Genomic DNA, 12,269 nt, shown 5'->3' on the forward strand with positions numbered 1-12,269 from the left:
TTCAAGTAGAACAGTCTGTTTCAAGTTCTGGACAATATCTGTCTGTCTCACATTAGAGGCATTGAAATATGTGTCTGTGTGTGTAGGATATTCCGAGCAACGGCGTCGCAGTCTCAGAAATTTTGACATACTGCAGAACACACAGATGGGTCGTCTGTGTGACATTAGAGGTATGAGCTGTAATCACCAGCACATAATGTAAAATACAGTTCTGTGCCCAGTCACATTACTTATTTGATTTTCAGTCAATAATTCAGTCAGTTCCTGAATTTGTAGGAAGTAGGAAACATTGGCACAAATCTCAGCAACTATTACAAGGGACAAATTGTGACTCTCTTAATGATTTGATCAGGGACCAGAAACAACTGATGGATGAACTGACTGTTCACTTGCTGCCTAAATATCCCAACCTTTGACAGGTGTCGCTGTAAATGATTTACAACAGCTGTGTTTCAGTTCTGATTTTTACTTCCCCTCGCCCACTTTCACTGACCACTCGGAAGTGCATAGCACCTACGTCACACAAGTGGCCACTCACTGTACGAGAGGAGGAGGGGGAAACAAGGAATAGTGGATGTTTATTTCACCCTCTGGACCAAACGAAAACATTCATCCTGTTGAATGAGTACGTTTGGTGATTTAAAGTGTAAGTTTGCTATGGACTCTCTACACTGTCATAGCAACAAAAAAGGTTTCAGTGAGTGATCCCAAGGGCTGACTATTGACTGAGTTTTTTTTTACATTGATTACCTAACCAAAGGGTATAATATAATTGTGCTGTCCAATTTATAACATTTATCTCCATTTTTGTGAATTATTAGTTTACTACACCATTTGAGCACAGCAGCTGTCTTTCACACTGTGTGAAAATTTCATGACATAAAAATAGAAATTCTCCAAAATTACTTGGAATAAAATATTTTTATATTGACTTCCATTGAAAGTTAAGAAGGTTTTTTTCCCATCCATCCATTATCTGTAACCACTTATCCAGTTCAGGGTCACGGTGGGTCCAGAGCCTACCTGGAATCATTGGGCACAAGGCAGGAATACACCCTGGAGGGGGCGCCAGTCCTTCACAGGGCAACACACACATTCACACATTCACTCACACACTCACACCTACGGACAGTTTTTGAGTCGCCAATCCACCTACCAACGTGTGCTTTTGGACTGTGGGAGGGAACCGAAGCACCCGGAAGAAACCCACGCAGACACAGAGAGAACACACGAAACTCCTCACAGACAGTCACTCGGAGGAAACCCACGCCGACACAAAGAGAACACACCAAACTCCTCACAGACAGTCACCCGGAGGAAACCCACACAGACACAGGGAGAACACACGAAACTCCTCACAGACAGTCACCCGGAGGAAACCCACACAGACACGGAGAACACACCACACTCCTCAAAGACAGTCACCCGGAGGAAACCCACACAGACACAGGGAGAACACACCACACTCCTCAAAGACAGTCACCCGGAGGAAACCCACGCAGACACGGATGCACCAGCTGCACCACCGTGCCGCCCAGGTTTTTTTTTTTCCTTCTTTTGTAAATTACTATTTTGGGAGATGCATGTTTTAATCAGACAGTGAAATATTTTTTCTACCAAAGTATTACATATTTCTGACAGATTAAATGAGGGTTCATTTAACATATTTCAGTTCCAACAGAAATGGAACGACCCATAAAATGGCACCAGGGATCCCACTGAGGGAATGTAGTGAAGTGGGCAAGTTCAGACCTAGAATGGAGTTGTGGTGTTCGGTGTTTTTCACTCCTCCCGTCCATTGTTTTAATCTTGTGGCCTAATGTTTTATATGAAGCTTCCAGTGTTCTATTAAAGCACATGAGGTAATACATAAAGATGACAAAAACAAATCTCCAGTGCTCGTTTGTTTGTGCTGTCCCAGATGAGAATGTGGAGGTGATCTATGTGTGTCCGGTTCGACTGGGAGAGGACCTTTTACACTACTACACACAGCTGCTGGGCCTGCAGGGAGCCGCAGACACCAGTTGTGCCAAACGCTTCACCATCCTCACACCAGAGGCATACCAACACTTTCCAGTTAGGTGCACTGCACACATGCACATGTACAGCCATTATCCCTACAACATTTACATATGGTATAGCTTTCACAATGTGTTTAATGTAGCAAATAAACAGGAACGGCATTGTGCAGACACAGAGGATGTGTGCTTTCTTCCCTTAGATTATCAAAGCATGTATAACCGGGAGCACTCAAAAATTTGCATATGATTATACCATTACAAGGTTATTGGTCACATATGTTTCAAGCTGGTGATGTACAGAGTTGGACAATAAAATGTGTCCACATATTCATACAAGATGTATTGTTATTACAGGCCTAGCATAATTTCCAGCAATCCTTTTTCTGTCCTGTAGGGGGTGTATGAACTGTGTTCTTCTATCACGGGTTTTTGAATACATCTCACCACTCATTTCTGCACCAAATTCTCAGAGAAGTTTGTTGTCCCCACGTTAATCTGAAAAGAATGCTTTTATTCTTTTATTAACATTTTATAAGTGTTTATGAAAAGTGTATAAATAAATAAGGACATTAGATTAAAAGTTTAATAATTAATGAACTGCTGCTTTGGCTTTTACTCAGGGTAAAGGTTACCTCTTGTTGTTTTAATTGCTCCTGCAAATCATCAGTGCATGCGAGAGCCTGTATTACTATGTGCTGCACAATCCAATATCTAATAGCAGAGGGCTCAGGCCCTGATTAAACAAAGGGCTGCTTAGCAGGCCCAGCTCGGCGCATGTTCGATCTGACTCTTCGTCTTTACTGCATATCGATACAGTGTAAGCAGCCTTGCCCACCTCTATGCAATAGCCAGTGCTATAGCCTTATTTACTGCCTGCCGTTAGCTTGCAGCTAAGTGCACGGGCACCAGGTTGTCCTCCTCGCTTTTCCCTATCGATTCCCCAGCTCACCGGCATGTGTAAACTCTGCCAGACGTGTCAGCGGGATGAATCACTGTTCGCCGAGGCTGCCAGCGCGGCCTGCCAGTGACAGAAGGGAGAACTCCACACGGATCAAATAAATACAGATGTGGAGTAATTAGTGCACGTCCCAAGGAGCCCATCGCTTAGCGTGTGGGAAAGACTTGGGGGAGTGAGCGCAGGGGCTGTCTTTTATCAATTGAACCTGCCGGAGTACAGGAGGGGTCACGACCCCTCCGGCTGGTCCTAATGGGCCTGGTGTGTGTGTACACACACTCATAAATTACAACAACAGACAAAGGAGGAAGACTCAGGCCTCAGAGGCTAGAGCAGAAAGGACAGTTATTTATGCACACACAAACCTGGGAGAGAGTTTTGTGCACAAAACCCAGTAGATCAGATATACACGGTTTATTTGGTTGGATGATGAGGGTAACAACACCTGTGCAAAATCAGAGACCACTACATATTGAATTTCTAGTCCAAATGACTATAAAAAAGGGCGTTTTGTTGTTTATTAAAGAATGTGTCTACTGTAGGGGAAGGGTTAAAGTGTCCACCTCTTATAGACTTAAAGGGGAGATTGCTTTAAGTTTTATTATAAAAATATACAGAGAAATTAAATCACATTTGCTCCTGGACATTAATTTATATAACCATTCTCTCTCTCTTAGGATCACAACATGTGTGTCTCTACCCTGCTGAAGTATAGCCCACACACTCTGCATCGCATTAAGAACCTGATCCAGGGCAAGAAGGCTTACTTAATCAGTGGTGTCCCCCACATAGATGATCTGGCAGTGGCTGAAGAGTTAGGAGTGCCAATGCTAGGTCCAGAACCCGCCGTGGCCCAGCTCTATGGCACCAAGTCTGGAGCGAGGAGGATCTTCACCAGCGCTGGCGTCAGCGTGCCTCCAGGACATGGGGACATATACACACTGCAGCAGGTCTGCCTGACAAGTTCACACACTCCCTGTAAAGTTCAGGCTAGCACTATTTCTCACTCTATTCATATGTTTAAAAAATGTTTACTGTTTTTTGCTTGTCATTGGTGTAATCGATAATGGGAATAAAGGAGAGATTTTAATGTTTCCATAAAGAAAATATGATGTTACTGCTATATGATTAGTATTTTATAGTTACAGTAAGTATTGTTGCATCCTATACCACACCAGTATGTCTGCGCAGCCATAACATAGACACAGCAACAACCCTGGACTAATTACCTGTTTTATATTATAAACATATTTTTCAGCTGTATGAGTGTCTGGCGCAGCTGATGTCAGATCATTTGGAGGTACAGCGCTGGCTTTTTAAGATGGATGGAGAGGTGGGCAGCCGTGGCATAGCCTACTGTGATGTCTCTCATTTAAGCTTCCGGCCCTGGGCACTGCAGGAGTATCACCGACACGGACCGCAGCTTTGGAGGATGGCTTGGGCAAAGGTAGGAGCTTTGCTGTTTTTTTACACTGTAGGTTGATACTGGAGCTGTGCAATATCGTATCGTTCTCAATAATATCGTTATAATTTTGGAAACGATACACAAAATCAAGATCATGATATTAGTGATATTCATACTTGTTTACGTAATGACATCATGCAGTTACACATAATACGGCATGCGATCTTTACATGAGTTATTTAGCCACAGTGAAGGACGGTGGAAAGTGGCTCTGAGGTGAAGGAATTTTCTCCAAAAAAGTGGAGTGGCTTGTGGAGGTGGTTTGGTTATAAAATATCAGATGCACAGTAATCAACGGTATTATGTTAAAAATGAAAGAAGCCTTTAATATTATTAATATACAGGGTGGGCCATTTATATGGATACACCTTAATAAAATGGGAATGGTTGGTGATATTAACTTCCTGTTTGTGGCACATTAGTATATGGGAGGGGGGAAACTTTTCAAGGTTGTGACCATGGCGGCCATTTTGAAGTCGGCCATTTTGGTTCCAACTTTTGTTTTTTTGTTTTTCAATGGGAAGGTCATGTGACACATCAAACCTATTGGGAATTTCACAAGAAAAACAGTGGTGTGCTTGGTATTTTCTGCATCTTTCGTATATAACCCATCTGTGGCAGTGAACACACACTGGTGCATTAGGGGCACTGAACACACACAGCACCCACGGACCAATTGGAGGTCAGGCGCCTTGTTCAAGGCCTCCTCAGCTATGGATTGTGCTGTTTCTTCACTCCCACCACCCCACCAATTTTCATGCCAGTCGTGGGGCTCGAACCAGTGACCTTCTGGTCCCAAACTGCTTCTCTAACCATTAGGCAATGGCTGCCCTAAATTTATTTTCTCACAGCTGTACAGCTCCCACCAACCCACAAACTGAGAAACAAGACCACCAAAGCATTTGCAGTTTGCCGAAGTTGGTACAAATGGGATAAAATGAGAGATTCTATGCTACATCTTACACAGAGTGCAGAGACTTTAGGAATATCCCACATCTTTGTCGGGGGAGAATGTTGTCATAGACATTTAGTTAAAACCCCAGGAAACTCTGTACACTTGTCTAAACGGAGTAGAATATGTTCCATTCACGTTCCTTACCTGGTGTCACCTGCTATTTTTGTATTGCACATACTCCTACTCCAACCCCTGGTACTACCCAAGGCCACACTTTAATGCATATGAACTGTCCCGGATGGTCCCTAATCTCAACATTTGTAAACTGAACAGTGAGTCTTCTGGGGGATAGTCGAGTGTTAACATCTTGGCCTGTATACTAATTCCCCTTAATATAAGCACATTTGCATATAATGGCGCTTTTGATTTTTTTGTCATGCATTAATTATTTTATTTTGTCATTAAACTGTAAGCTTTGTGTAAACTAATTACAAGGTTATCATCATGAGGGCTGTGAGTAAATCCTGGTGCTAGTATTTAATTTTTTATTTTTTTTAAATTTTCATTCCTTTCACATTTTCATCCCTTCATCTCAGGGCCAGGAGGAGGGCTAGCGCCCTGCCTCCCAGCAATTAGCTCAGTCCCTAATTCACGGGGAGGCCGAGCGAGGGGCTGTAATTGTGGCAGCACTGGCGCTGTTAATTACAGGGGTAAGCGGTTGAGGCCCAGCCAAGCTCCATTATGGCAAAAGCAAGTGAAGGAGGTTTAAATGGAGAGGAGGGAGGAGGGGGGCTCTTCACCAGCTGGGGTCCCTGAGAGAGGCAAGGGAGCTGGGGCCTGATGAGCTGGCCCTGCACCCTTAGGGCTCCAGGGCCATATGGAAGCCAGCGCTGGCCTTTATTCCACCACTTCAGCCTTTTAATCAATGGCAAGCCCTGCTAACAGCACAGAGAGCAAAGGGGTTACTCCAGCGTGTCATCCATTTTCAACAGATCTGTATTCATTCAGTGTTGTTAATTCACTAGTTCTGATTTAAGTGCCTCTCATGCCAAGAACATGAATTGTGCTAAATGTGAATGGTTATGTTTATTGCTGGGATATTTGCATGTTTGTTTGTGATACAGGCTCAGTCTTCTGCATTTTGTATTTATGACTGTGAGCTGACGAGTCTGAACCACAAATGCTGAAATATTATGACATGGCGTTATCGCTTTTATTGTTTAATTTCAGGGCGTGTTACGAGGAATAATGGGGATACATCTCCTTCTGTTCGGGGAGTTCAATTAGTCTGTATAAATATAAATCTTCTGCCCAAACATATGCTTGCACATCGCACACTCGTATTCCGAAAGCTTAGAATGATGATAATTTATTTTTGGAATGAAGAAAAACGTCACTCCGTGTTTGGTAGAATGCTTAGAATAATCTCACGCTGTCTCCCATCTCTGGGGAGCCACTTTTTCAGTACTGTATCTTTTATAAATGCTCCTGCCAGGCTGTGTTAAGCCCAGTCATGTAACTTTCTGCTAAACTCTTGTCGTCGTGCATATTGTTTATTTACTGATTTTAATGCATTGGTCCCATGTGCTCCTTTAGAATAACAGCCATCCACAGTCACCTCGAGGGTAGAATGAAGGCTGCAGGATGTATAATGAAAGATTTGAAGGGTGTATTGGAGGCCCATGTCCTGAGGCGCAGTATCCTGGCCTGGAGTGACCCTCTTAGCTTTCTTAGCTCTGGCCCCATTCAGAAAACAGGAGTTAAAGATGTGTAGATCTCGCCCCATTCAATGGCTGGATGCAGGCATACGCTCTATACGTTACACATTACACACATGCGCGCATACGGCCAGCAGAAGGGTCATTACACACGATGGGAAATTATACTTAATAGCATCAACAGATGGACAGTCTTTCTGCTAGTGTTTTTATTTTGTCAACTTGGGTAACACTTGAGGTTTGATTGGAGAATGAGGCTGCCTCAACATTTTGGCTTGTTTTCATTTTAGAAATTACTGTTACACATTCAGAGTGTTGTGTATTAAATGAAATATTTAGGAGGTTTTTAGGAGGGTTTTTCTACCTTCTCTGTTACTGTCTGCAGTGTGGAAAATGATGGATTACTCTCTTGGAATAATGAATTTTTTAATTTATTGAAAGCTAAAAGGCTAATGTTGCTATGTTAATAGTTAACCAAGTATTTTCTTTCTTATGTATGTATTTCTCTCTATATTTGCATCCTAAAGCAAATAATGACATGTGTTTTTTAAAGTTTTGTCTAAAGATGACTCATAATCACAAAAAATGACTGACATACTTAATATTTAGTCTGCTGTTGCTCAGAGAAAATACATCATCATTTTGACATTATTTTGAGTTCCTATGCCATAATTTGGAGGTACTGGATCCTACTGGAAACAGTGAACTAGAAAAATATGTACGCCATTGTTTTACTCCTGTGCTTGAATCATGTAAATGTGCAGCAGACATGTAATTTGGCTTAGAAAAGTTTGTCCAAAAAATGCAGCTCTTTGTGGCTCAAAAGCAAAGAGAAAAAATGACATGAATATGAAACAAGTCGAGCCACGTCTTCACTGCTGCCTTTGAATATCCTATAAAACGAAATGTTCCCTGGAAACGTTCCGCTCTGTAATGGTGAGATCAAACAGCAATCACAGAGTGTAGATCTACTTTATTTATCTATTGTCAGATCGCTCATCTTTATGTGGAAGCCAAGCAAGGCCCGAATCCTCTCACACAGCACAGCCTGCAGTTTAAGTCGAAATAAAGGATGGCAAAAAATTCCTCTCGCGCGCTTTCCCAGCTACCCCGCTGTTTGTGCGAAAGTGCATTGGCAAATTCTCCGAGTGCACGTGCTCTTTCGGGGGGAACGGGGGACCGTTTCCTCACACTTTTTGCCGCACCATTGTGTGCTTTATGGCTTGTGGCGGGGCGAAATCACTGTGCAGCGATTGACCCTGGTTCTTACAGTACTTGAATATGATGATGGCTGTTTCATGACTGGAATATCAAACTCGTCTCTCTTCTCACGCCTGCTCAGTGGAGTTAGTCGTAACACATTTGCTTTAGGAGCTCTGTGCTTGAAACAGAAAATACAAGACTTTGCCGGGGAAGAGTGTGCCTTATTCTGTCATTATAAAACACCAAATATACCACTTCAGCAGCCAGGACTTACTGAGTAATTTAATGCTTTTAGGATGAGTAGAATTGAAATGTCCTTTGGCACACGGTGAGAAGGAACCCGTTTTTTTCCTCAGCGTCTGTTTGTATTTCCACCAAGCACAGCTTGAGCGCTGAATTCATTTTGGTGCTGTTCCATGTTTTACTCTGTTTTGAGAACCCTAGTGAGCAATATGTTCAGTTACCAACAGGTTTTAACAACCACTCCACGGAAAGTCAAACCATGCAATTAACAACATAATCAAGTGCCAAAGCCATTATGGCCTTTTCTACTTACAGACACAAGAGCTGCATTGATCAGTGACTCTCTCCGATTGATCTGCGGATTGATCAGCCCGCATAGGTATTTGTCTGCTTGCTCCTTTTTATTGGGGGCAGCTGCAGTTACTATTGCCTTCAGTTAAAGCCATTAGGTCACTGTGATAGTCTGGTAAATGGCTGTCAGTCAACACACACACACACATGAACACATTTCACACAGTGTAAGGATGCGGGGTCATGTACGTCCTATAAATGTTATGGATGGATGGAGTAATGTGCTAAAGTGAGAGACCACTCCACATTTATTTAATTTCTAAATTACCAGTCAAAAAGAACATTTCTTTTTTGAAAATAAATATTCCACAGTATATATATATTGAAAATAAATATTAAAAATAACACAGGAGCTTCTGAAACCGCTTCATCCTAGTCAGTGTCATAAAGGGAGCAAAGCCAACACGGTATTTTTGACCTCAAGGCAGGAACACTGCTTGGACAGGACACAAGTCCATCACAGGGCATCACACACTCATGCCGTCACCCACACTCTCACACTTTTTGATGGTTTCACACAGGCAGTCGACCTACCAACGTGTGTTTTTGGACTGGGAGGAAGGTAGAGGACCCAGAGGAAACCTACACAAACATGAGGGTGGGTTGGGGGTGTTAATAGCTTCAATGATGGAGGGGAACGTATCCAGCACCCTGGGACACTGTGTGTCACTTCTTGCAGGACCACTGTACTGTCCCGTGTCCGAATTTCCATTGCTACTTCCATTAGAGTAAGTTTTCTTTCATCTGTCTTTTTAAATAGGAGCCAGTGCTGATGAAGTTTCTGGAGGCTGTTCCTTCTCTACTGGCCTCTTATGGCAAGCCTTTCAACACTTCTTGCTACCCAACCTGGACCTGCTTCCTGGAGCACTTCCTCAAAGAAGGTGGGCATTTACCTGCTCCTGACAAGCACATTTTGTGAGAATAATAACCTCCCTTTGTCCTTTATGTTTGTCTGTTTTTCTCAGGTGGTGTGATTGAGGCCTACCCACCCTCAGATAGTGTGACTTGTCTAACTGTGGATCTTCTGGTGGAACCAGAAGGAGAAGTGCGTATGCTGTCTTGTGGGGATCAACTGCATGGACCCGAGGCTCTTGAGGTGGCAGGATTCACTGTGCCCCAAAGCTCGGTCTGTCCCAACACTCTCTACTCTATCTGCATGTGCGTAGGCCAAGCCTGTCTGCAACGCCGTATACTGGGCCACCTATCTCTGGAACTGGTCACCTTTCTGAAGCCTGGTACTCTGGAACAGCAGGTCAGAGATCCTGATTAGAACACAGTATAACTCATTTTGCGTTTCCATATCCCTATATAATTTCTATAAATATTGGATATTAGTTGTCAATGCTCATTTAAGGTGCCAGAACTTGCCTCTCCCGAGTCATAGGTGCTTAACGAAGCCCCTCTGGCTCAACACAGACCCAGTACCACTTACCTTTGTCGATCCATTACCTCTGTCGACCCATTGAACATAAGAACACTCAGAGTTAGATTGACTCATCAGTGTCAACAGTCGATTTTACAGCTCGGAGGAAACAAAGCCGCATCCAGAAGCTGTTGGGATGAGATCAGACATGTGGCTCTATTCGGTTAGAGGTTGTAACACTTTACTGCCATTACGGCTCTCACCTTGCTGGTGTGAGTGCTCAATTTACTGTGTTAGGAAAGGGATGTTATTGGGTAGATGGATGGCTCCCAGAGGGTTCCCTTGGGAACTGTGAAGCAGAGAGAGTGACCGAAGGAGAGAGGAGCTAATGTGGCAAAAGGCCATCTAATAAACTGTCAGGTCTTATTGTGTCAATAAACTAATTCCCCGTTTAAGGCCTTGGCCTCTGACCCTGCAACACTCCAGCCATGCGCCAGTTTGTGTCTTGTCAGATAGGTGGACTGGTTGAAGTCCCGCTTCATCAGACTGAGAGCCTGTTAAAGAATCTTTTATAATAATTCATTATCTGTAGGTCTTGGGTCATATTTATAGAGATGTATTTTTATATTCACACATTATTCAGCCTGTTTAATGGCTATGTTTGTATTCTTTAATTTGCTTATGTGATGCATGTTTTAAAAGAATATCTAAATGCTAGCCAGGGGTCGCACGGTGGTGCAGCAGGTAGGTGTCGCAGTCACAGAACCTGGAGGTTGTGGGTTTGAGTCCCGCTCCGGGTGACTGTCTGTGAGGAGTTTGGTGTGTTCTCTCTGTGTCTGCGTGGGTTTCCTCCAGGTGACTGTCTGTGAGGAGTGTGGTGTGTTCTCCCTGTGTCTGCGTGGGTTTCCTCTGGGTGACTGTCTGTGAGGAGTGTGGTGTGTTCTCTCTGTGTCTGCGTGGGTTTCCTCCAGGTGACTGTCTGTGAGGAGTGTGGTGTGTTCTCCCTGTGTCTGCGTGGGTTTCCTCCGGGTGGCTGTCAGTGAGGAGTGTGGTGTGTTCTACCTGTGTCCGTGTGGGTTTCCTCCGGGTGACTGTCTGTGAGGAGTGTGGTGTGTTCTCCCTGTGTCTGCGTGGGTTTCCTCCAGGTGACTGTCTGTGAGGAGTGTGGTGTGTTCTCCGTGTCTGCGTGGGTTTCCTCTGGGTGCTCTGGTTTCCTCCCACAGTCCAAAAACACACGATATGTGGATTGGCAACTCAAAAGTGTCCGTAGGTGTGAGAGTGAATGTGTGTGTGTGTCTGTGAAGGACTGGCGCCCCCTCCAGGATGTATTCCCGCCTTGCGCCCAATGATTCCAGGTAGGCTCTGGACCCACCGCGACCCTGAACTGGATAAGGGTTACAGATAATGAATGAATAAATGCTAGCCAGCATGTCCTTTTTACTTAGTTTACAGTTGGGTTTAATATGGAAGAAAGATCCCCTCTGAAATAAAGACTCCACACTGAGACAGGGCTGCAGGTAGAAGCCCAAAAAATATCCCATTTATTTCAGGGGACAAGCTTTTGTCTCGCAGCCTTAAGATTGTAAATGAAATAAAAGAGAAAACTCTCACTAGAGGGATCAGGGCCACAGCAAAATGAGTGAGATATGGGTTTCTTTTAAGTGAAAAATACTGTGTCAATTTGGCCTTACTCTTCTTGTCAGCTGTTCATTTACGGTTGGTATTGATGAAGTTGAATGATGAAAATGTATCTCAAATGGCATGCTTTTAATAATAAATCTTAAAATAGATGTGTATACAGCTCCAAAACGATTTGGTAAATATTATGAAGCTAATATTCCAGTTGGTGTAAATTAGAGCAGATAAAATGATGGATGAATTACTCTACAACGAGCAAACACCTTCCAGGCTTTTTCACCAGTGGATAAAAAGAAAAGAAAATATTACTCTACTATACTGTAGTGAAAAAGAAGACATGTCTGTCAGCTTAGTTCAGCCTGGAGAAGTTCATCAGTGGAATGATTCATTACAATTTAAAAACACAATAAAATAATC

The 12,269-nt window shown here is 43.4% G+C and overlaps 1 protein-coding gene across 5 annotated transcripts in view; it reads left to right on the plus strand.

Moving 5' to 3' along the window:
* iqch (IQ motif containing H) overlaps window positions 1–12,269 on the plus strand; it is a 36,906-nt gene that overhangs the window by 16,454 nt on the left and 8,183 nt on the right. For 4 of the 5 annotated variants that reach the window (XR_010804573.1, XM_066685748.1, XM_066685746.1 and 1 more), the window contains exons 12-17: window positions 87–170; window positions 1,922–2,076; window positions 3,654–3,926; window positions 4,235–4,423; window positions 9,612–9,732; window positions 9,817–10,103. Coding sequence is in view for 4 of the 5 variants with exons in the window: in XM_066685748.1 (XP_066541845.1) it covers window positions 87–170; window positions 1,922–2,076; window positions 3,654–3,926; window positions 4,235–4,423; window positions 9,612–9,732; window positions 9,817–10,103 (1,109 nt within the window). In the remaining variant the exon portion in view is untranslated. The remainder of the gene's footprint in view (window positions 1–86; window positions 171–1,921; window positions 2,077–3,653; window positions 3,927–4,234; window positions 4,424–9,611; window positions 9,733–9,816; window positions 10,104–12,269) is intronic. The other variant, XM_066685749.1, reaches the window with a different exon arrangement.

Source organism: Hoplias malabaricus, chromosome 11, assembly GCF_029633855.1.
Source record: "Hoplias malabaricus isolate fHopMal1 chromosome 11, fHopMal1.hap1, whole genome shotgun sequence".
NCBI lineage: Eukaryota > Metazoa > Chordata > Actinopteri > Characiformes > Erythrinidae > Hoplias > Hoplias malabaricus.